The sequence below is a fragment of the Metopolophium dirhodum genome, chromosome 2, assembly GCF_019925205.1.
Source record: "Metopolophium dirhodum isolate CAU chromosome 2, ASM1992520v1, whole genome shotgun sequence".
NCBI lineage: Eukaryota > Metazoa > Arthropoda > Insecta > Hemiptera > Aphididae > Metopolophium > Metopolophium dirhodum.
In genome coordinates this window covers 14,843,408-14,871,158 of record NC_083561.1, presented here as the reverse complement: position 1 = coordinate 14,871,158, position 27,751 = coordinate 14,843,408, and the positions used below count along the sequence as shown (strand labels likewise).

At 29.4% G+C, this 27,751-nt stretch overlaps 1 protein-coding gene across 1 annotated transcript; it reads left to right on the top strand.

Moving 5' to 3' along the window:
* Window positions 1-787: 787 nt before the first annotated feature.
* Window positions 788-27,229, top strand: LOC132938653 (serine-enriched protein-like). The gene is made up of 9 exons (XM_061005607.1): window positions 788-1,381; window positions 1,477-1,708; window positions 6,029-6,229; window positions 9,532-9,757; window positions 10,687-10,948; window positions 11,993-12,156; window positions 20,289-20,420; window positions 21,014-21,223; window positions 23,891-27,229. The coding sequence occupies exons 3-9, from the start codon at window positions 6,039-6,041 to the stop codon at window positions 24,365-24,367; spliced, it is 1,662 nt and encodes a 553-aa protein (XP_060861590.1). The 5' UTR covers window positions 788-1,381; window positions 1,477-1,708; window positions 6,029-6,038; the 3' UTR covers window positions 24,368-27,229.
* The last annotated feature ends 522 nt before the right edge of the window (window positions 27,230-27,751 follow it).

Genomic DNA, 27,751 nt, shown 5'->3' with positions numbered 1-27,751 from the left:
TCTCACGTCCAAACAAATATTGGTTTTCAAAAGTAGTCCGACAATATATAGGTACCTATCGGTGTGCTTAATCGTACGATACGCAAGGATACGAGTGTGCGCATTCGGGTAAAGTGACAATATCGAATCACGGATGCACATGGTTCGGATATTGTAATATAATATTTTTAATTTATAAATAATGCTGTGAGGTACTCGCGTCATATAATTTTAATAGAATAACGTTAACATAATGTGATAGCATATAATATTATACGTATTACGTATAAACGTGACTTCGATCACGACGGATTAAATAAAATCAGCTAGTCGCGACTCTCGATACGACCGGACGCATTTATTATTAATAATACGGCCTTTGAGCGTAATGTATACCTATATAATATACTAAACATAATTTTGTACACTGACACACACGTACGAATAATGTATATATATCTATCGATTGGTTGTGGAAAACTTGCGCGGGCTGCCAGCCGACAGTTAGACCACGAGCTTGCAGCTTGCAGCTTGCAGCTTGTCCACGAGCTCGTTTTCTTCCACTTACAACTCTCTATATACACACATATATAGATACATATATATATATACATTATACATATACCGGGTGATCCATTTAATGTAAGACATTCATTATTTCAAAATCTACTATCGTTTTTGTAAATATTTTTTACTATTTTTGTCATATTGTCATCATTTTGTAAATTGTTTACTTTTTTAATTACAATACATGCGTTTTTAATTCCTTATTCCAAAGCAGATTATTTTTGAAGTACTCTGATGTATAAATATCAAATTTCGGACAAGTATACCTTAAGTATTTACAGTTTAGATGAGTAGGATGGGGTGGTATAGGCGTATAGGGTTACCCCACAAAATGTGAAATGAGTAAAAAACTTGAAAAATAATAAAAATAATTTTTTTTGAAAATGTTGTCTGATAATAACCTAAAAATATGAAAAGAAATTATGTGAAAGTTAGGGTTTTCTGAAATAAATAGTGGCTTTTTTTAAATGGATCACTCCGTATAGGCGGTTATAACAAGCGCTCGCTTTTCCTCTGCCGTTCGTGCCCTCTCGTTCCTGTCGTATCCACCCTTCGCACCTTCTTCATCATTCCATCGTTTCCTACGTTTGCGCCGTTCACCAACACCCGTTCTCGCACACCTCCACCATCCACACCACCACACCAACCATTCCCAGCACCAGCACCACCACCATTACCCACCAACCACCACCATCACCACCACCACCACTCACACGACCACACGCCGTCGCTTTCTCTTTCGCGCCACTGTTCATCCCACAGTCCCACCCGACGTCAGAATTACTGCCAACGTCACCGTCGTCGCGTCGACGCTACTCTCCGCGGATACCACGGTGTACGGTCTTGCGCGGGTGTAGCGCTTTTACTACAATTACTATTACTATTATTATTGTTATTTATTATTATTATTATTCGTATTGTTATTAATAGCATACCGTCATCTGCAAAAGCGCGAGCACGACGTCCTTTAATCGGTCTGACGCGCGCCACATCGTAAACGCTCGCCGCGCTGCAGCCACTGCCACACTCAGCCACACATAATTATACGTCAAGTGTCGAGGGAAAACTTTAACGGTAAACATTCGCACGCACGAGCAGTACGCACACATCGGCCGATGCAGACGCAACGTTTGACTTTTTCGCGATAACGCAATATAATATAGTGAGTTTCAAATTAATATCCTAACCGTCGTTTGTATATTATACAATTATATTATATCATATTTTATGAGTATATACGCACCGGTATTATTTTAGTCTTGTACTAGATATTTTTTAAATTGTACTGAACGAAGATGTAATTTGATTTCTAAAAATGCGTTTAGTTGCAAACATGCGACGTGATTTTGCGTCATTGTACAAAACTCGAATCACTTATATAATTTTTAAACGTTTCTCACCGTCTATATAATATATTGCATGTCTTTATGAATATTTAAAACACAAAAGGTACCGTTGTTTATTTGAGTTTAATCCGCTTAAATGTTAAATATAACGATTTATAATCTATTCAAAATGCTTGCCAATAAATATAGAACATTTTTTTTCATACGTTTCTCTCCTTTTTTAATCACATTAAGTACCTATTTTTCGTGTTTATTTTTTGGTTAATATTGTTCCATCAATATTTACTTGTGTATATTATGTAAATTAATAAAAAAGTTAGAAATCATTCATAAAAAATGTAAGCTATTTATAATTTAAATTATAAAACACAAATTAGCAGTAGTTGGGTACAATGATTAATGTATTTTATAATTATATTTTGTGAGAAAACTTCTAATCCATTCTATCAATTAATTTCTTTTTTCTACTTTTCCTACCCAAATTCCTAAATCATTAAGCGTGACTTAATAATTAAAATATCTTCGGTTTATATTTTGTTTCAATTTTTAACAACTGGTAAATACAATTCGTTTTTTACAATGAGTACCATATACAATATTACAATTTTTGTTGTATTTTATTGAATGATTTTATAATTTAAAACTGGTCATTAACGAGTTAAAAAGTTAAAGTTAAGTTACATAAAAAGTTACTTTTTTAATGTAAAATCAAACTAAACGAGTTAATTTTTTTTCTATCTTATGGATTAACTTATGAGAAATAATAATGATCGGAAACATCAAATATGATTTATGAATATAATAATATGTAATAAATAAAAATGTAAAATATAAATATATAATGATTATAAATTATAATGTAAATTTCATATTCACAGAATAAATTATATATTTTATTATAAAAAGAAAAGTTATAGGGGTAACATCATTAAGAAAATAAAAATATAACTATAGGACATAGGTATTATTTGTTTACTCAGTATCAATATAACTATAATATTATTTGTTAGCTTTAAAAAAAGTTATAGATAATTATTAATTTTATATGAAAAAAGTAACTTATAATTTTAAATTTAACTTCCATTTTTCTACATTAACTTAACTTAACGAGTTAATAAAAATTAGTTAACTTTCTCAGCCTTGCAAATATATTTAATATTACCTGTCGTCATGCACACTATTTTTGCTGACACATTTACGCACAAGGAGTAAATATTTACCCCACAATATTGATATATTTATCATTGGAACTTAAGCCTTGTGTTATTATAATTTTTTTTAAGGGAGGGGAGGATAACTTGTGGTTATTTTAAGAATCAAATACTGTAATAATTACAATTATTGAATTTAATTTTGGTCTTGGAAATGGATGATATTATTTTTTGGTCTATATTATAATAATTTTCGGTAATTAATGATTACATACCTACAATAACACTGTATTATGACTAATATTTTTATGTTTCTAACTAATGCAAAGAGGGATTTCATAGCATACAGAGACACAGAGTGATTCGATAATTTTCAGATACCTATACATGTGACTTTGTACCCATTTGGGCAGTACAAAATGTACACAAATATTTGTAACCAGAAACAGTCTATTTTTAGGTACATATTTTTTTTTTTTTTTGAAGCTATTGAGGCGGAACACACGCTATTTTATTTCCTATAAACAATATTAATACGTCTGGGGTACGACGTTGTGCGCGTTGCGACAGGTTAAATATATTTATGACGTATCTAGAGAAATTCTACTATTTTAGTCAATTTAAATATAACTTAATAAATTACAAATATTAAACAAATTCTGTAAAAAGATACAGATTGAATACTAAACATTATACATTACTATCAATACTGATTTATTAACTATAGGTATTTAAATCTTAAAAAAATTATATTCAAGATATTTAAGATAATTTAGATAGGTACAGTGTTAGAAATAGAGAATATATTACTTGTGTTAAAATTAAAAATGGTCACAATCTATAAGGATTAAAATAACAAATGTTGTTAAAAAAAATATATACCTATTGCAAATAAGATTTACTATATATCGTTGTATTTTGTAAAATACATTATGTTCTATAATTTAAACTTAAACAATAAAAAAAAAAACTATGCATTTTTGTGTTGCTATACTATAGAACATATAGAAATAGTTAAACCTTCAAGGCAATTAATTTTACAGCAGGCACTTATAAGTTATAACCCTAGTAAGTGTTAACATTTTAAAAAAATATTGTTTTACATAATTTGATGTTATTATAAAACAATAGGTTGAAAAAAGTTATATTTTTACCATTTTTTTATCGTTATTATTTTTCAAGTTTTACTTTTTTAAATGACAACATACATTTTTAATTTCATATTCAAAAAGGTGGGTTAGTGGATGTCACTCTGCTGTACAGTAGGTTACAAGTGGGTTACTGTAATGGATGGTGTTAAATTTGAATATAATAATATAATATCATTGTATAAGAAAAATGATCCTGATCGAAAACGGACAGTCAGCCTATGATATTACCAAGTATATTTGATGATATTATTGTGAATAAAGTAATTTATATATAACCTATTTACGTGGAGCCTTGTTTTCAATTTTCAATCCTTAACTATAAAAGTTGAACATTTTATAAATTTTTAACTACAAAATAATTATTAAATTATAAATTTGATGAATTTTGTAAAATTAAACTTTAAATGCTTATAAAAAAAAATTGTGCCTATGTATTTTTAATATTTTTCAACTGCTATTAGAACGATATATCAGGAGCCTTATATTAAATTGTAACGCTTTTTTACCCAACAAATAAAATTTTATTGATATTTATAGAAATAAAAACTAAAAAAATTGAAAACAGAAAATGTCCGTAAACAGCTCAAAAAGAGTCAAATTATTTTCAACATTTTATTGTGTATAGAAAATTCTAATACAAACAATCAGTAAAATGCTCAAGTAATTTTTTTCATTTGCCTTTGAAACAATAACCTAGGAGCCTTCTATTAAATTTTCAAGCTTTTTTACCCAACAGATAAAATTGTATTGATATTTATAGAAAAAAAAACTAAAGAAAATGGAAACTGAAAATGTCCGTAAACAGCTCAAAATAAGTCAAAATATTTGGAAAATGTTATGGTGTGTAGAAAATGCTAATATGAACATCGTGTCAAAATGTCATGTACCCACGGTCATTTGTTTTAGAGTTGCACCAAAAACCAAAATCGATTTTCTCAAAAACAGATTTTGCGTAAAAATTCCCGTTTTTCCATAATTTTTATTTTGTTTTTCACGTCGCTTTTGAAAACTACTGAGAAATTTTTATTTTTAATCCCCCAAAGTACCAACTAGATTCACTTTCCTATCAGAAAAGTTACTGTTGAAGAAAATCCAAGCACTTTTACTGTCCTAAAAGGTGATGACAGACACAAAAAAACACACATCATTGTAAGATCAATACATTCATCGCTTCGCTCAGAATCTAAAACAATACCTTTTTCTTAATATTATTCAATGTATAAAAATTGAATTAAAAACGGTAATTAATTAGCTTATAAGAACTTAAAGTTAAGATGAGTTGAGAAGAGTAAATCAGGAATAACTGTCAACAATTTGGTCCAGTTCTCTAATTATTTAAACTTTAAACACTTTTAAGTTAAGACTACCTGTTACTAGGCACTAGTTATATTAATCAACTATACTAAATTAAATTTTTAATAACAAACAGATTTTATTAAAAGTGAGTGTACCACAAATTTTACTTTTTCTAAATGTTTAAAGTTTTTAGAATGATATATCATACATAATTATAATATATACATAATTATTATGACTATCGTGTTTTTCTGTGTTCACCTTATTGGAAAATGAGAAAACACAGTAACCAAACATCATTAAATGAATATAAAACCAATAAAATATAATGGTGATTTGATTTTGCAGAACCTTAAATTACAGTATTGACATTGTAATATGTAATATTTTGTATTTTTTCTATCGAAATATTGAAAGTAATTTGATTAGGAAATCTAACGATTATTCAATTACATAGTTAATAGTTATGAATATAGTTACTAGTGCAGTATCCAAGTAACTTACATAATATCACACTTATCTATGTGTGATATAACAGGTTTATAAGAATGGAGCCACAGTATCCAGTTACTACAACATCAACAGCAATGGACGAAACACTGTTCGAATATAAAGGTGGACTAGCAGATGATTTGAAGTTTCTTGCAGCTATCCCAGAAGTGTGTGACGTTACATTTTTAGTCGGTGAAACACGGGAACCGGTGTGTGCTGTTAAGGCAATACTCGCGGCAAGAAGCCGGTAAGTAGTTTATAATGTATTAATAACTAATTATAAGTATATTATAAGGACATTAGTGAATATACGTAGTTTACATGGTATACCTATAAGCCATTGTTATATTATAATAACTAGTTGATTTGATAATACAAAAGTCAACAGTAAAATTATAAAATAATAATAGGATTAATATAATTTGTTAAATGATAAATTAATGTTCAATTTTACTTAGTAATTTATATCGAAAAGATATATTGTTTACTGAAATGATTAATTTCAATTTTTATTTTTTACAAGGTACGTTATTTCGTAGAATTTTTATTTTAATATTTAAATTTTTTAAATATTAGCTTATTGAATTAATTGCATTATAAACATTTTATAAAAAAGGTTGGTATTTCACAGTTTCGCACCCTTGGAAAACTTCCATATTATTTTAAATATTTCGCTATTTAATTACCTAAACCACATTTTTCTCTCATAAGATCGTGTAATCACTACATAAAATGCCGAGTATAACATTTTCCATTTCATAAAATAAACACATAATGCTTAATTCATGAATTGAGCCAAGATATGCCCTTTTCATAAAATGGACTACCTATATAATAAATGTGCTGAATAATTCATGAATTATGAAACTGCTTGTATTTTAGAACTGTACACAGCAGTATAAATAATACGGTCTTAAGTATATTAATGTGGAGGTATAGATTTAAAATAGAACGGTTAGGAATGATTAAGAACAATAATTATTTGTGGATATTTATTACCAATATGTATATGTGATTAAAGCCGTTTAGCCGTATTGTAATATATAAGCCTCAGAATTTGGCGGAGCATAATAATAAGATCATATTAAGATTACATTATAATCTACTGTAAATGTTATAGCTCTTATGCATATAAGTGTAATTACATAATACAATGGCACTACTACTATAATGTAATTAATGATATTAGTATTGTAATAATATACTATATTTTAATAAATACAAAATAATATTATGCTAAATTATAATAATAATACTACTATATTATATTTGCAACATTTTATATATATTTAGATATACATGGATTTGTATTTATTCAAATTTAATACTTATTCGTTTATGTGTTTTTAATAACTGAAAATAGTTAAATAACTTAAAAACCCAATAAATTAAATTTGGGTACCAATATTAAATGTTATATTGTTGGTACTATAAATAAAAAAAAACCTATTAAGGACTGCTATACGAATTCTGACAACAATAATTGTTATTGTAACAATTGTTGTAGTATGTATTTATAATTTTTTTTTTATTCGTAGTCTATGGTATTGTTGGTTCGTTTTTAAACAAAACAAATTAAATGTAAACAAGTTGATTTATAAAAAACTTTTAAAATATAACCCGGCGCAATGTATAGGCAATAAAGGTACATTACTGTACAGAAGAACAACAGATTTATGATAACAACTATTAAATACTTAAATATGCGCATATTATAATTTTAAATTATCTTAAAGAAAATAATCAATTAGTACCAAATTTGGCCCAATAAGCCCACAAACATTTAATCCACTTGCTCGAAAATCTTTAAATCTGTTTAATTTTTTAATGGCAAACGTAAATCGTCTAATGCGTTGAAGTATCATGACGTGATTTGGCAAACTATCTTCCTAGTGGCATATATATTCTGAAGTTTAACTTTGTGTGGGTAAACTTATTATCGTATATTAATAACCCAAATTATTACAACTATACGGAAGGGAGTATTTAAAACCCTTAAATAGGTTGCTTTGTTTAAGGTCATTTGGTATTCCAGCTGACTCATTATTTTGAGATATTTTGATAGTATTTAGAGATTTGCCAACTTATATTATATATCAATCTATATATTTTAACTAAAACCATTTATTTACATGCTGAACTTATAAGTTATAACGATCGTGATAATGTAAAGTAATAGGTAATCATCCAAAATTCTATTGCTAAGTAAAAAAAATAACTACAATCAGCGGAATCAAAAAAAAAATTATTCGCATTTGAAAATAATGATCAAATTTTACATACCTACCTATATTATACATACTAGATACATTTTAAATTAAAAAAATAACGTAATATACAAAAATGCAGGGGTGCAGCTTTAATGAAAAAACTGTTGGGGCTGAATACCCTTTTTTTCAGTTAGCCTTGTGCTTGTGGATTACATGATTAGTAATATGTATTTTAATTATTAACACTTTTTTTAGTGTCAGTTGCATATTTTGTTTCATACCAATATTGGCACTACACCAAACGCCATAACGTGCTTTTTTTTATTCTCACCTTTCCAGTGTTAACACATTAAATAAAATATGATACGTGACAATTTTTATATGATGTGCTGCTTTCTGATCCGAGACCTTAGTCTTCGCTTCTTCGAATTCTGTATCTATGGATTGATTTTCAAGATTATACACACGCGGGATTCATTTCCAAAACATCTTGAATGGATAGGTTTCGCAATTTCCAGGAAAACTTTTGGAATATTTCAAAAACTGTATTTTTATAGTATCACCTGTATTGAATTTCCAATCTATGAAAACATTAAAGTATAAATCTTTTAGACAATATCTTTTAAGTCCAAAAAAATGTTTAGAAAATAAAAAAAAATTAAAATAAAAACTAGTTCATTATTTGTGATCTGGAGTCTAAATCATGTTATAATTTACCTCAATAGCTTTTAAATTTGAATTTGCTAAACATTAACTGTATTATACAGATATATTTAAAATAAATAATAATGTCATGAAAATTAAATACACAGCTGTCAGGTATTGTTTGATGTGCTTTAATTATTTAGTGATGTTAGTAAGTTATTAAGAAATTGTGAAAGAACGGACATATTTTTAACAACTAATAAGTAATAGCCTGGTAAAAAAATTAATGTAATTTTTACATTCTATCGAAGTGTATACCAGCTTATTAACGTTTTGACGTTAATGACTGTACTAATTTCCTACGGTTTTGAGGGAAATGACAAATTAATACATCGAGGATAAATATTAAATCCCGCTTTGTTTGTAGCCATGATTGAAGTTTACGTTTATACATTTTGTACATAATTATGACGTATATAAAATATTAATCATATTATACGGTTAGGTATAGATATTTTTGTTTCTATATAATTTGCATACAAAAAGAGTGCAATGTGCACTCAATTAAGTAACAAATAAAAAAAGTTGATGACCAGTAAAAAATATTATATATTATACTGACTGACACTTGTTGTATTTTTTATATTATGTTTAATAATTTATTTCTTTTAATGAGTTTTTTTTATGTTTATAGAGTGTTTTATAAAATGTTATACGATACAAATGGCAAACAACTACAACCCCAACAACACTCAATCGGAGGTAGTTCATCAAAACGTAGTGGAGGCTTAATAAAGCAATTATCTGGTGCTGCGGGTGGGAGTCAAAACCCTCAACAACAAAATCGGTTGAGAATGTTATTAAAACGTAGTTCAGAACCTCTGATTCAACACAATCATCAACAGCAGTATCAATCACGGGTAAGTATATCCTGCTATTTTTCACGAAATGCTCTCGTTATGTTTAGTTAATATTTAACTTAATAAATGTTAACCACCAAATATTTTATTTTTGTAAAATATGAATTGATTTATAAGGATATCATCTTTGGGGAGCTAAAGAATTTTCAACAATTAACATGGAGGATGTTTATATTTATAAATACACCCATAACAAATGTACTTACAGTTATAGAACCAATTACTTGATAGTTAATTCAGAATAAAGAACATAATGACTAACATAAAATATATAAACGATGAATGTTTAAATGTTAAAGAATTTTTAATCGTGCTAATGGTTGGCATAATGATTTTTTACCATTAATCTTTGTGTGTATTCATTTATTATTTTAGGTATAGTAATAATATTATTTAACAAACGTTACTTGTCTTCTAAACGATAATAATATTTTATACACACACTTTTCTGAGACATTTAGTATAGTATAAAACGAATTGAGGTCTTCTAATGGAAGAACTAAGGTCTAAGACTATCTACGTCAATAAACACTGTTGCGTAAATATTTAATAATGGCTTGATGTATGAACAGAGTATTATTTTATCCTACACTACGAACATATATACAATATAGGGACCACTCTATCACTGTTATGTATATAAGTAGTTCTTGATTTTCCAAATACAATACAATATCACGAAATAACTGACGTCTCAATATTATAGTCCGGTATAATATAAAATATAAACTACGATATAATTTTGTTGAGCATACAATATATTATAATATTATAGTTGTTATCGATCTACCGCTGCTTAATATGTTGACACTTTATATTATTATTATAATAGAGACGAAAGTGGTATATTATATTATTTATTCCGTTATTTGTATGTCATGTCTTGTGTGTTGCTGTTGACGAACAAACTTGTACCAAAATACCCATAGCAACAGCAAAAATCACCACCGAATAGGAACAGTATTAAGAACAATAGCAAAATGGTGGCTGCCGGATCCAATGCATCAACGTCATGGTCGAAATATAAACGAGGAAGTTCTGTCGGAACTGTAGCGACATCGATCAGTAATGCTGCGAGTGTAACATCGCCGACAGTGATAGTAATCGAAGAATTCGACGCCGACGTGTTCCGGCAGTTGGTAGAATATGTTCACACTGGTTGCGTGACATTACAACCACGAACGTTACTAGGTAGGTTGATATAAATAACAATAATAGATAATAACAGACATATTTGCATATTTTATTTTTTTATAAGTTTTATGCAACGTTTAATAAATAATAATAATAAAAAAAAAAACATAGTTGTGCATTGTGCAAAAACGTGTCGACAATATTTATTAGTAGAATTCCTAACGAACGGGATATGCTTCGAAATAGCCGGAGTCCTTCCCAATTACGTTGCACTATTTTTCAATATTCCTATAACAAAATAATAAACGATATTGAAAGTTGTAATATCTTTTAAAAATGTATTACCTAGTATATACAATATTTACTACCATGTTGTTAATGTGTACCTACCAACCCCATAAAAAGGAAGTTGACTTTGTGCTTCTTTATTTAATAATAAGTAATAACAATGAATATTTTTCCGAAACTTTTATGTCCCTATTTACAATTAATATTAATCAACCCGCATTAAATTAATTATAATTATAATCAAGTTTAAATGCACAATGTATATAAAGGGGGAGTGTTCAAGGTTCAGTATATCCCGTGTTCGCGTCATCATCGATTTTATAAAATCAATGTCATAACTTACTTACACGATAACACAATGAAGCATTCTGCTTTGTGTTGGAGTTGAACTTTAATGATATAATTAAAACTATAACATTCATAAAGCGTTTGTTCTTAATTTTATCATACAATTTGGCGTAGGAATATCTAAACGATTTTGGGAACGGTAGGCACCGACATATTGTACCTATATATATTATATTCATCATCGACTATCATGACAGTTTGAATTCTATAATAAATAATACGCATATGACGTATGAATACTACTATTTGAGAGGATTTCGAAACGATTTCATAGTGTTATTACATACATGTTTTCAGTTTTTTACGGTACATTTTTTTCGAAGACAATATTTTTTGTAGGTATAGGTACTACTTTACTTTCATAAACCATAATTTAAGTTCGCGCTCTAAGGTCTGAGTTTCGGTTGACAAACGCCCTAATTGTTCAATAATGTCGTGTCTACTGCAATAGTATTGTTTTATCAGGCGTGTTGAATGCGGCCGACTGTTACGGACTGGACGAGCTGCGAGCCGCCTGTACGGGTTTTGCCGACACGGGCGGCGGTATCACCGTGGACACAGCTTGTGCGCTATTGGCGTCCGCCGAACGTTACATCCACTACAAATGCACCAAATCGTTGGTGCAAAAAGTACGAAAGGGACGGGCGAGGGGGTGAGGGGGTAAACCACTATTGGCGATTTCGTGTATAATATGTACCGCATGGTTATTATAATTTTGTTGTTGTTGTGAATAATATTATTTCCGATGACCATTGGAAAATTTCTTACAAATCCCGCTGAGCCTGCGATATTATTATAGGGTAGACAGATTTTAAAATTCAAAACCCGGGACTAAAAATAACGCAAAGTTTTTATATTAAATTGTTGTTGACTCTCGCATACATATGAACATTTTTCTTTTTCGAGTGTATGCACCTTGAATTGTATATGTATTTGACGGAATATTATTATTCTGGTACGTGGAAGTTAGTTTTAATATTTATTTCTAAACATATTTGATAAAAACTATTGTATTAAAACCAAAAGATATGTTTCCGTTTTATTTATCTCCGAAAAAAGGATATATACACAGTTAATCACCAAGTATGCTCAAGCCTAGTTTTTCGTTAAATATAACATTTATTTAAATTCTAATTTTTGGAATATTTAAATATACCTGATAACAATATTTTCAAATTGTTAAGATTTTTGGTATTACTTAAGGAGTAATAGTATATACACAGTACACACTTCTGTTTTTTTTAATTAAACCCCTATGTTCTTAATACACAATTCAAATAATTAGTTTCCCAGATACCTATTAAAATGTATATAATAAGAATAATAGACCTTAAAGTGGTTTTAAAAAAATAAAATAAATGTAATATTGGAGCTAGTATTTATTATACTTAGATTAGGTAATATTGATTACTAACATTTTCAAATCAACTCATTTACAATCTCATTATGAACCTATTATTCTTTGTACGCAAAGTTAAATAACTCAACAATTACTTGTACCAATTTTCATTTTGATACCTACGTTAACTTTTTCAAAAAAATAATCCACTAAATAATTTACAGAAGGAAAGGGAATTTCGCATTTCAATCAGAAGTTTGTAATCTCCGCAGTTTGACACTACTTAAATGTTAATAGTAGTACAAAAAAATCTCAAGAATTTTAAAATATGGTATTTTTGTATTTTTAAAACTTCAAAAATCAGATTTGGACTATCTAGATGATTGATAAAAAAATTGGGTGAGACAATTTCATTTATTTTTTTTATAAGTATGTTTCTTATAAAATATATTAGTGAAAAAAACTTAAAAATAAAAATAAAAATATTTTTGCGTTAGTCGATCTTCAAAGGAAAAATTTATTCTCAGTAGAGCTTAATCAAAAATATGTTGGCCACCCCTGCAGTTTATATACACTATATATAGTATACACGGAGCGTTTTTTGTAAAACGAGATATTTTGGTTTCCCAAATAAAGTAGTCAGGACAAAAGGCATAAATGGCTTAAAAAAAAATGGAAACCCCAGTATTTATGCCTTTGTAGAATGTCTGGCGACTATATACAGACAACCTTTACAATATCGATACAATAAACGATTCCACCAGATGATGAAAATACCAGCCATTGCAATAACCGATATGCACGCTTATTGCCGATGGTGATTTACCCTCTAGATGTGTCTCGCATACATTAATACGCCTATGACATAAATTATACATATTATTACATTTATATGACTACGATACACATTACCTCTACCCGCCCAACCCACCTGTTATACATGTATATACGTACCTAAATATTATCTTGTGTGCGCGTGTAAAATATTCGTTTGATGTTGTGAAACGTAATTATTATCATCATCATCATCATCAACATCGTCATCGTCATCATCATCATCATCATCATCATCATATTTTGTTACCTATATACATTATACAATATTATAATATTATATTGTTGGTTTAATCGAGCGTTGGTTTTATTTTTGATGTTATAAATTACGTTTGTTTTTTTGTACTGTTCCCTTTAGTTGTACTCTTGCGTGTGCTGTACGTATATCTGTGACCTGTGTGTGTTTAAACGCGGGTCTTGCCACGACACGTGGGGACGTGGGGTGCAATGTTTTTTTTTAGTTTTTATAATTAATATTTTTTTTGTTTTGTGTTTGAGTGTACAATACAATATAAAACCTATCATATTAGTTGTCGGCAGGATTTTTTTCACACCCTATCAGGTCGTTTAACTTGTACCTACGTATAAAACGTAGCATAGATCATCGCGCTATTCGCGCATATCATCACCATGGTAACTGGTTACTGGACACTGGAAACTGGACCTGGAACTGTACACAACTTGAAAATAGTAACACATAGTAAGGAGAAACTAGACCTCTAAAACGTGGGTTGCTATAATATTTCATATTTCAAAAACATAACATTTATGGTATTTCACTATAATAATGATAGTTAGACATGAAAAAACAAGGTGTGCTAAATTAGAACTTGGGGGTGCTAAAGACCCTTTTGCACCCCCTAGTTTTGCCAATGATCACCATCATAACCGTTATTAACTATCATATTATACACAGCAATATAATATACTATGTTACCGTCAAAGACGAAAAGAAATTAACGTTAATCACCATATCCACCGCTGTAAAAGGTCGTAGCCGGAAAGTCACTACTCAGGTCCTCATACCGTTCTCTATTTTTGGACATACCACCGACTGCATTTGTCTTGTTGTCCCGCAACTGGCAACCTCCATTATCCTTGGAGATGACTGGTTGACTCAGAACAAAGTGTGATTAAACTACTCTGAACGGATTATACTCTATATTCAAAAACGATATTTCCAATCAAATTATAGACTGGAGTATACGATATTGAATAGGAAATAACGACCATTTTTTTCAGGCGATGATGCATTTCACAATATTCCCTAGGTAATGATGACGATAATTTCAGACATGTTCACCAATTATTGATAAAAATGTTCAGTGAATTTGCTTGTTTATGTAGAAAATGACCAACGGGCCTGCGCACAGTGATCTGAAATGTTACTTTAGTGGCTCAAAAATCCCATTCCAAATAAATTTTTAAAAAAACCTTTATTATTATCATAATATGTTCCTTAAGTCAAATATAAAATTTCATAATTATACGTTCATTTTGAACTTGTTTATAACTATATAAACGTGACAACGTGGAAATAGTATGTTTTATGTTTTTTTTCCGTTCATTTTTAAACAGTAGCTCTTAGGCCTGGTTCGTAGTTTTGAAATAATAACTCGGTTTTTATGGTATCGGTTCGTCTCTTTATTTCTAGGGTAGATATTATTTATGTACAAGGCTTATGACGAGTACGCTAGCCCGACAGCCAGGCTGAAAAGTGAGCTGCTGAGTTCGGCGTAATTTCACGACGGGCCAAGGGCTCCGTCTTATTTACAATATAGGGTAATATATATCGGGGGATTATACAATACTTGGAAACAGGGTCGACCACAGGTAGTGTCTAGCTCTCAATAAGGACTGGCTACTGTGAATCGGACCCGGGAGTGGCAGGCTCTCAAAAGCGGCTTGGTGGATAGGGTTGATAGGGGGATTCCATTTGTCGTGGGTCCGAGCCGGCCGGATGGTGAACTTTTTTATATTTCCCGGTTCCGTGTCACTATTTGTACGGTCAAACATTAAAAATGCGAAACGCATACACTTTGTACGGTCGTGTAAAAATGTAATATAGTAATATAGTATAAAGTATATAATATATAAATATAATATAAACAAGTCTGAAGTCATGACATATTATATTACAAGGCTATAAAGTTTTGTAAAATTGTTGACTAAATTGATATTAGAACTCGTCAGTCGTCAATCATGGTTTTGACTATATATAGTTATTATACAATACAATATTGACCATATTATATTATTTTATATTTATCAAACACTTTTTAAACTTGTTCATATTGTTATAAGCATTTTTGTTTGAACATCGTGATTTATAACATTTTTATTGTGTATTTTAAATATTATTTGTCATAACTTATTTATATATTATATTATATACTTTATAGGTTTGCTATGTATTGTTATAATAGTAAAAAATGTCTGTGATCTGCAAATTGCAATGTACATTTCTACCAGACCGAACAAATTGTCTGCTTTTGCATTTTAATCAACGAACCGTACAAAGTGACCCTTTAATGTATTTATCTGCTCGTAATTGTGACTCGATACTATGACCTTTATGACAGTCGTCGATAGAATTTGGTTAAGCGTCTTCACAATTGACATCCATCGCTAAAATGTACCTGTCAACTACTACTTTAACTAACCACCTATTCTTTATTCTTTAGAAATAAAATATTGAGAAATTGATAGATATATTAAAACCAGAAATCTGATTCTTATTGAGTGGAAAAATGAATTTGATATTATATGAAAAATCAACAATTTCTTTATTAAAATTGTTTGGAACTACAATATAATATAGTATATAGGTACATGTGATATAGTATATTTTCCTCAGCGGATTTAATTAAATCAACATTCAGAAATCGTCTTGGAGAAGAGATATTAGTGCAGCACGTATTCTATTGATTTCTACTAGTTGTAACACCAGGATTGATTCCTAAGCTGGAAAATGCAGCAACACATTTTTAATTAAAAACTAATTTACAATAAAATTGATAATCCAAAAAACATATTTCTTTCGATTTTATTATTTTAATGTTTATTGTTTATTACTTAAACATATTTTAATGAAAAATATGTGTTCATATTTATACGAATAATAAATAATGTAAAGTTTAAATGTAACAATAAACATGCGTGTGTATTTTTAAATTGTTTGAATAATGAATTCAATTTTTTTTTTTGACACGCAGATATTAAAAGGATTGCCATTTCTAACCTACCCACTTATATAATAGTCTAGCAATTTGTCTGTATAACGCCATTTTTAATTCCTAACCAAATTAATATATTTTGTTAAACAACAATATCAACATTGTCTACTGAAGTGAAGTAGACATTAAGATAATCTCTTAGTCATAGTTGTAAATGCATTACCTTACAGACATGGGCAAAATTAGAGGGCTTGGCGAGCTTATCCCCGCCTAGTTTTTAATCATATTTTATTTTAAAATATAAATTATCAAAGTCTCTGCTGCTGATATAACTCTAGCCCGCCCACAAAAAAAATCCTTAGTTGTGCGTGTGCCTATGCTAACAAAATATTTAGTTTTTACAGCACTGCCTAAATTGCCTATTGATGCCGATATCGTCAACCAATGTAAATAATTTACGTTATTGCCTAAATTATATCATTGATGGTAACATATTATATTATATTAGTACGATAATATTTAATTACAAAATTGTTCGTCGGAATATTACAATATTATTAAACGGTATTATATATAGGTAGCGTTATTTTAGGTAAAGTTCCGTTATCAAAGGTGGGCATTAAGTATAGTTAAAAGATGTATGTCAAGTTAACTATTTTATTAATAAGTACTTGGATCACATAAAAATACCTATTGTGTGCCTATTTATATTATGTATAGTTACCTAACATTATTTTGTCAGGAAACATATAATTATAACATTGTTAATTTTTATTTAAAACCGTGTACCTATAATGTACCTAACATATCTGTAACACTGCGTACACGGTTAATTAAAAAAGTAGATCAACGTTTTTCAACCTGAGTTGAGTTAATATTTGTTTCGTGTTAACAGTTTAACTTAGCAAGTTGAATGTATTATTTGTTATCCATTATAATCTGACTTAACAATCATAATATTGTATTCACACTTCACAACTAAACTTAACTCGGGTTAGTAATTATTTCTCATCAACTATAAAAATCTGACTATCTATACCTAGTCATTTTCTCAACGACGTTGCTTTAGTTGTTCGTTTTTATATGTTTCGTTTGTTTACATACAATAGTGACGTAAACCAGTGGTGGTTAGCAACGTTTCAATCGATTTCCGAGTACAATTGAGCTTTTATTCACGTAAATTCGACTACACACGAGTTTATAAATAATTATAATAATATAGTGTATTGGTGTTTATACGAATATAATATAATATACAGCGATTTAAACGAAAAAACGTATCCTTTTATTTACATTTACTCGCATTGTACACTTAAACTTATAATTTATGCATGTATAAAAAGAAGCTGTTGAATACGTAATTATGGTAGGTTTTTGTAAATGATTTACTACAATATGTATATTGTATACGTGTACAATTCCTACATAACTCAAAACTAAAAATATAAAATAATATACTTTCTCCGTTACTATTTTTGTACACATAAAATGTTTCCAAAACAATAAAAATAAAATGTTTTATTCCAGAAATGAAATATAAATACAATAACATACTGCTGAAGTGTTTACATAAAATTATTATTTATTACTTTAAAAACGTCTTATTATTAAATTGTCATATACATAAATTGTTTGGCAATAACCGGTAGGTGTATAATAATATATTCTAAGTTTATAGGCCGTAGTCGAGAACAAAAGAAAACTTTATTACTTTACTTTACACTTTGAAGCGGTATAAAATGGATAATATAATTTAACGGTAAAACTTGTGACTTTGGCAACTCCTGGGTTAAAATACAATTTTAAAAAAGCATGCCAACTAATATATAATAGACTATATAATATTCAAATTATATTTTCTTAATATAAAAGCTTATAATTGCGAACGGATATAAAATAAATCTGGCTTTAAGAGTAGAAATCATTTTCATCATCATTTAAAATTCAATTAGAACTATAATAACTATGCCTACATAATACCTATTTACGTAGTTATATTGTACAAATAAAAACGCTGTCATTAATAGGACTCAGGTTTTATATTGATTTAATAAATTATGTATAGGTATTAAGTAAAAAAAAATAAATGCATCATCAAATTTTTAAATATTTAGTTCACAAGAAATTAATCAAAGAAACTTTTTAATACCTACAAAAAACATTAAACATGTATATCATTAAAAACAGAAAAATACTTTAAAATTTTAAAATTTTGTAATGGAATATTTAAAAGGTAGGCTGGTTACAAAAACCTAATATTGGCCACTCATCTTTCTTTCCTCGCCTCTGCAAAAGTTGTTGTGTGGTATGTATCATTACATTTTATTAAGTTGTTAATATTAACTTGACAAATTATTGATTTCAAAAAACGATATTCTGTTAGTCCCACTCCCGAAATTGTTTCTATGTACGTTGTCGGAGTACCTTACCTAACAATTTAATACTAAACCTAAAATTATAGACGTTTTTTAAAAAATACCTAACGAATGTAATGAATAGTTGTAGGATTTTGCATATAAGCTACCATCGATTCGTTTCAATTAAATCAATTATAAAAAACTCGGTGTGTCATTTTTTTATCAATCCTTCGTTACTTTTCCTTTACATTTGAGACAAGTATTGTGAAAAATCAAATTGATCATCTTATAAGCTTTATACATTGTTCTAGTTTATTAAAATTTTGTTAATTACAAATTAAAATAAAATCTGAGTCCTTCTTAATAAATTCTTACTATCCTAGTACATATGAGAAATTATAGAATTTGTTTGGCCCAGCTTTTAATTATTCATGTAGATAAGTATAATAATACATTTCTATATTTTTGAATCTTGAAAGTTTAAATTTCGTTTTAAACGGTTATGGTATGAAAAAAAGTAATGGTATGCCAATCAGTAAATAATTAATATTAAATATAATGAATTGATGTATAACTACTGTACGTTTGGTAATTTATATATACAGTCGAATCCGCTTAATTAGGACACATGGGCGGTGACCTATTTGTCCCCATTATCCTAGTGCCCCGATTAACCGAATAATTTTACATAATACATTCATTCGGGACTGTCATTAATGTCCCCATTAAGTAATGTCCCGTTTAAGCAGATACTACTGTATATATATATATATATATATGTATGTATGTGTCAATGTGTGGATTGTAACGTGTATCATTTGTTATGATAATAAACATTATGATTTTGTAATAAGCTAATATTGTGTTGATGGATTTTTGTACGTTGTTTTGATGTTGATTTGCAGAAATGTTTTGACCGTTTTTATTTTGAACTGCAAGGCTGTAAATAAATAATAATAATTACACATTAACTACTTGCATACCCATATTCATGTGAAAGAAATGAAATAAAATTAATTTGAACAAAATTATGTGATTGCCTAAAAATCCCAAAGGTGCTCGAGTTCGTAGACGAGAACGGCGGACGCGTGCTCACACTTGGATCGTTCACATTGTTGCCGCAACACGTGGTCCGACTTATACTGTCGCGGGACGAGTTACGAGCTGATGAACTAACAAAATTTCAGGTAAATGTATTAATTTAATAATTTAATGTACATGTACAATAAAACCTGTATAGTGTATAGTCTTTACTATGCAAGTTAAAATAATAAACTATGAATTGACATTTGGTAATAACAAAAAATTACACCTTCATGTTGTCGTGGTCCTCAAGTCAAAATTGTGTCAAAACGTTCCAACTTCTCAGTGTCACATCATTACATTCATACAAAAAATAGCCAATAGGTACCTTAGGGTTGATGGTATTGAAATCGGGTACCTGTATTATGGTAGATATTAGTACTAATATGAAATGGAATAGTATAATATCGTAATACCAGCACATTGCGGAAAATCGTAATACTGGAACACCGAAAAACCTTGATAGGATTGACGGTATTGTGGTATTAAAACCAGTATACCTACTGAACAACCCATAAACGGCTTCAACCCCTATAACTGCTATACCAAAATAAGTTGTTATATTGAAAAAACCATATTCCGTAGACCCTAAGGTGCCCACTACTACTACTTTCGATATTTCATTCAAAATTATTTAAAATATAATTAATATAATGGGTGATAAGTCTTTCATCCTAAATTGTCGGGGGTGCTGTAGGCTGCGCTGATGTGGGCGAAGAAATGTGCCGCTGATGCTGCCGACAACAACAATGCTGATTCCGAGGATGCAGATTGGCGTTCTCTGTTCCGGGAACACTTCGCGCCTATCATCCAGTATCACAAGATCGCAGCGAGTGTAATTTTAGAAGAAATAATGCCGTTGGGCGTGGTTCCTGACCGGGACCTGTTGTCGGCGCTTGCTTATCAGGTATTTGAAAAATCAATATTTATATTAGGTATTGGGATTTCAAAAAAACGGAAATAAAAATGTTTAACGTTTGTAAAGTAATATATTGTAGTTTGAAGCACTTTTGTATTACAATGAAAATGTTGACAAGCAAATATCAAATATTGAAGCAATGGATTTATTTTTACCCATAAACATTTAAAAAGTTTTGATTATAATAAGGGGAGTGAAGTTGCGATAGCGAGCAGCGAAATGGGAACCGTCAACCGTGCATATGTTTACTAATACAGACTACAGTAATCCACTCATTTAAACTTTAAGCGCTTATATATGGATACAATTTAAACGATAAACAAATATTAGTTCAATAGCCAATGTTGAATACACCCACGACATTTGAAAAATAGTATAATATATACTCCTTTCTGGAATATTATATTAAAACGTTGGGTTATTAGTACGGCAGAGGACTTATAGCATTTGCATATTTGTTTTGCACAGTCACAATAATAGCAGAGTACGAAACAAGTACGTTTCATGCTTTCACAAAGCTAGTTTTGAAATTTAATTTTGCTTATAAATGATTTGCATATTTTTGTTTTAGATTCTGAGTGAAACGATGAATGTATTGATTTTACAATGATGTGTGTTTTTTTTTTTATTTTTTTTTTTTTTATTTTTTTTTTTATTTTTTTTTTTATTTTTTTATTTTTGTGTCTGTGTACACGATAAGTAGTCGAAATAATGCTTCGATTTTCGACTTCAGTATCTTGTTCGATGGGAAAGTGAATATCGTTGGTGCATTGGGGAGGTCAAAATTTTAATTTCCCAGTAGTTTTCAAAAGCGATGTGAAAAACAAAAGAAAAATTAAGGAAAAACGGGAATTTTTACGCAAAATCGATTTTTAACAAAATCGATTTTGGTTATTGGTGTAACTCTAAAACAAATGACCGTAGATGCATGAAATTTTCACTGGTTGTTTATATTTGCATTTTCTATACACAATACAATTTTGAAAATAATTTGACTTTTTTTGAACTGTTTACGGACATTGTCAGTTTTCAGTTTTTTTAAATTTTTTTTCTATAAATATCAATAAAATTTTATTTGTTGGGTAAAAAAGCTTGAAAATTTAATAGAAGGCTCCTAGGTTATTGTTTCAAAGGCAGATGAAAAAAATTAAAAATCCTTAGTCACAGTTTTTTTTTATACACGTTTAAAGTTCAAATCTTGAAAAAATACGGAAAAATCACGAAAAATAGCAAATTATTTTGAGTTGAAATTCATAAAAATTTTTCTTTTTAAATCTAAGATTTGAAAATGTAATATAAGATTACTCATAAGTTTGTCTACCTTTATCAAAAAAAAAATGTCTAGAAGAAACTTAAATTAAATTTTTATGAGCGTCTGAAATTTATATTTTTACAACATTTGATATTTACTCGATTTCTCATGTAACAATTTTCTTATTTTATTGTAATTAAAAAACAAATGACTGTAGATACTTGAAAATTTCACTGAATGTTCATATTAGCATTTTCTATACACCATAAAATGTTGAAAATATTTTGACTCTTTTTGAGCTGTTTACGGACATTGTCAGTTTTCAATTTTTTTAGTTTTTTTTTCTATAAATAACAATAAATTTTTATTTGTTGGGTAAAAAAGCGTGAAAATTTAATATAAGGCTCCTGATATATCGTTCTAATAGCAGTTGAAAAATATTAAAAATACATAGGCACAATTTTTTTTTATAAGCATTTAAAGTTCAAATTTTGACAACATTTATCAAATTTATAATTTATTAATTATTTTGTGGTTAAAAATGTATAAAATGTTTAACTTTTATGGCTAAGGATTTAAAATGTAAAACAAGGCTCCACGTAAATAGGTTATATATAAATTACTTTATTCACAATAATATCATCAAATATACTTGGTAATATCATAGGCTGACTGACCGTTTTCGCTCAGAATCGTTTTTCTTATACAATGATATTATATCATTGAATTCAAATTTAACACCATCCATTACAGTGACCCACTTGTAACCTACTGTACAGCAGAGCGACATCCACTTAACCACCTTTTTTTTTTTGTTTTTAGGGCATACTTCTTCCATTTTATACTTTTGGAAGTATATTACTTAATTAATAATTTTATTAATTTTTTACTCCGCTGACGTTTTTATTTTAAATAATACAAGTTGTATTATACAACCAAAACATAAATATTTTAAATTTTTGTCGAATTATATGGTTTTTAACTGCCCGCGGGTGCACGTTTTTTCTAGAAACGCTTGAATATAAGACGATAAGATTAATATGCCCGTGTATTCATCTTATTAATAGATAGATAATTGTTTACAATATGATGCTATATTGCCGGCATTCAATTTTATTTTTAAAATTAATATTATAGGTATAAATTGCATATTTTGGGTATTCAAATCAGGGACTGGAACCATTTATTACATTGTTACGCGAACAGTTCGATTTTTGAACCAAACACTTGAGATTTAAGGTTTATGTTCGCCGTTCCAACTTTGTGTTAAGAAAGCTATATTTTACAATACTTATAGCTAAAAAGAATACATTCTCCTGCAAGCACACTGCTCTAATCATAATAATATATAAAACAGGTAATTTATTTACGATATTATGTTTGCTGATCACGTGTTTGGACAGGCTGACCCGAACAGCGTGCGGTTGGACTCCATCACCGGGGCCGGCGACCGGGATCAGTTGCGGTGCGGTCGGCGACGGACGCGGTCCATGTCAGTGCAGAGCGGTGGTGCGGGCGGTGACGAGGACGACATGCAGTCGGGCTACCATCAGGTGAGCGTCGCGGCTGGCCCGTCGATCACGTCCGTCATCAGCGGTATCGGACATCAGCCACCAGCCACTCCGACCCTGAGCAGTGGCGGCAGTGGTGGCAGCGCGGACGTCGTGGGCCGCCAAAATCAGCGGCCGCCACCTCCCAGACGCCGGCGGCGCACCTCGTCGTCTGTGCACCAGCACCATGGACAGCGGCCACAGCATAAGCACCAGCACCATCATCACTATCACCCGCTCAACCGGCACAATCTTTCTTCGGACTCGACCAACAGCCGGAGTTGTTGTACGAGCGACGACGATTCGGCGGACGACTTAACGTCGTCCTAAACGCCCATGGATATAAAAGCGACGACTCACGTGGCGTCAACCGCGGCTTCCCCCATCATAATTATGATTTTATTATAATTGTCCTCGCCCCGAAAATTGCACGGCTCTAATATTATAATACATTAAAAAGGACGTCGTGTGCGCATGTGGCTCCGTCTTGCTAACACATAATAATATACCTATACCAAAATATACGTTCTTCAATTCAGTTTTTGTATGGTGATCTTAAATACTATTAGAGTGAATTGATCTATTATCAATTATCGCTCGTTGCTTTTTGCGATATTTTAATATTTAAGTGAATATTAAAAGCGTTTTTAAATATTGACATTTTACACGCTCATAAAAATTGAAATATCGTAAGAGAGAACACAGGTAAAAGCTCTTATACTTTTAAGTTTAATAACCAGTCAATGCACTCTAATATTTAAGCTAACCACACAAAGTTGAAACAGCTGAACGTACATTTTGGTATGTATACTATATAATATGTAATACGCATTAGTAAGATGTAAACAACACGTACGGGTATGATGTCCTCTGTTGAACGACAGATGATGTTCGAATCTCTAACTTTTAAGACGTCACTTTTTTTTTTTCCAAAAACTTACCTCATCCGCATTTAATATTTTCGTTATTTTACGTATTTTTCATATTTATTATCATTAAACACTTATAAAAATTGGCTGTCTGAGCGTGAATATTTAAATTATGCAGTCAGTGGCGTACGCAGAAATTTCCAAGGGTTAGGACTTAAGAGGGATTAGACTAGCCCAACCTACATGCTATGGGATTAGATTTTTGTGAGTAAAATAATTATATAAAATTTAATAAATTATCGTTATGTTATTCAAATATCAAATGTACAACAAATAAGGCAATGTCCGTATACATTACGTGACATGTGTAATGTGACTCGAAAAGCTGTCGACTGATTTCGATAAAAGTTTCAGAGAAGTTAGACTAGAGTAGTTTGGAATACGTTAAAAAATATACCAAGTATAGTATCTCGCCAATCTCGGTAAAATTATTTCAGAAAGTATCATAGATACACCGATGTCAATTTGCTGATGAACTGAAATTATAAGCACATAAGCCGAGATACACTGTGTCGTATTCTATATGTTTGTTCATTTCTTCCTGGGCGAAGTCGGTTACTGGTTAGCTATAGTACCTTTCTTATAAAAATAATTTTCACTATTTTGTGTAGTGGATTAAGACAACTTCCTCCCTTGAATATACGCTACTGTATGCAGTTGTAGTCATGGCGATGGCGGGGTACAGTCGATAATTGGCTGTGTAAAATTGATCGTTTGGTGAATTTTTCGTCAAACAAATTGTTTACCTACAATTATTGGTTGTCAAGACGAACAAAAAAAACGTAATAAAATGTATTTATACCTATTTCGTATCAGCAATAATTATACAATACCTATACTTTAAAATTATTATAAATTATGAATAAGAAATAATATATTATGTAAACTTATTATAATATCGTTTGGTAAATTTGTATTAATTTTTCTTAAAAATTATTTTACGTTATGAACAAAATAATATTTATGTTTATAAAATATTATGAGCTATCCCTGACAATTAATGTTCATCAATTAATGTTGATGTATTAAAATAATGCTACAATGCCACATCGCAATATAACATAATATGTATTATACATTATAATATTATATAATAATGATTATTCTACGTATTCTGTACATTCTGTTCTTAAACCAGTTATTTTGACTAAAAGTTCTGCGAATTATTTATACCTGAAATGTACCAATTTGTAACGCGACACTAATTTCATACGACCAATTCGTTTATGTGTATGTTTTAGTTTATGTCAAATTAATATAACATCATCAGTCAGAAATTTTAATTTTTAACATAATCGCTCTCCCTCTCCATTATCTCGACTGTGTTCTCGCTAAAAAAAGATTTTAACTCATATTGTTGAATTAAGACAAGGATTCGATTGAAAAATCAAGTATAAAAATTAATTGATTGTAGCATCATCGCACTGTGAAAGTAACATAATTGCATATTTTAAAAAGAAACAATATTGTTAGCTTATATATTATGTTTGTAAAAAAATATATATACTTAGAAACCTTTTAAACATACGTAGTTAAAACTTCTAAAACTTATCTAACATTTGTATTAATTTTAATTTTTTTAATTTTATGTACCCAAGTATAATTATTATTTATTTACCTTGTATTTCAAATCCAAATTAGTAACTGTACCTATTATTAAAAATAATTATAGAAAACAATTTAACAATGAATTGTCGCTAATTGTAAGAAGTTAATTCAATATTCAATATTACTATCGAATTAATACAGAATTTATTACAGTATATCGATCAAAAGTAAAATTTAAGTTATTGAAGGGAATATGTTGAAATAGTGCATTAGATGATGTCGACAAATATTTAAATACCTATTAAGATTTGCATGAATATGCAATAAAATCCTAGTCTCAAATAATATATGGTGTATACGGATATTAATTATTAAATTATGTAGGTATTATAATATGCTGACTCTTATATGATATGTTAAGTGTAATTGCTGTTGTATTCATAAAATAATAAAATAGGGTTAAATTTATAATTTATATCATGTACTACTAAAAAGACAAAAAGTGCTTATATTGTGCCATTTAGTATTTACCGTATCAATGTATCATATTACCATTGATTATAGATAGTATACTATGTATATATATATAGTATAGTATGTATAATCAATGATATTACTATAGACATTAAGTACCTACAGGTAAACATATAGTTGTGTAGTACCTAGTACCTACTTGAACTACTTTTAGAAAACTTATCTGCATATTGAAGAACCACAAACCATTACATTTGGGTGACTAAAATATTTGCTTCAAACGTGTTAATTGAGAAATATAGGTATTTAAACTTAAAAGTTAAACAGTGAAAGCTATTAGTTAGTTTGCTTTGTCTGTGAGGATGGATATAATAATTACAAGCCACAAAGTACAACTGTACTAGGTAGTATTAAAATTACTTTTGTTATAGAAGTTACATCTTGTAAGTTAGTAATTATACTAATAAGAAATATTGTTTGGGTAAAAATTGCATGCATATGCGGGACATTGCGGGTCTATTAAATGTGTACGTAAAATTAACTAAAGAACCAAATAGAATGAGTAGGTACCTATAGGTGTTGGCGTACCAGTTTATTAACACTGTCAATTTACTTTATTCAGTTTACGTTTACAGTACAGCATCGATATGGATTATTGTAGGTGGACAAAGACAATACCAAAAATCAAAACAAATCGATTCTTATAATATTACAGTTCAATACTAAAATGGCCAATAGGTGAAAGTATATTGTGAATAGGCAT

What these genes read in the sequence shown, in the direction of transcription:
- LOC132938653 (XM_061005607.1), top strand. Translation starts at nt 6,039, where the DNA reads ATGGAGCCACAGTATCCAGTTACTACAACATCAACAGCAATGGACGAA. An exon ending in ACAACCACGAACGTTACTAG is followed by an intron (nt 10,949 to 11,992) that starts GTAGGTTGATAT and finishes TTGTTTTATCAG; the next exon opens with GCGTGTTGAATGCGGCCGAC. An exon ending in ATGAACTAACAAAATTTCAG is followed by an intron (nt 20,421 to 21,013) that starts GTAAATGTATTA and finishes GGGGTGCTGTAG; the next exon opens with GCTGCGCTGATGTGGGCGAA.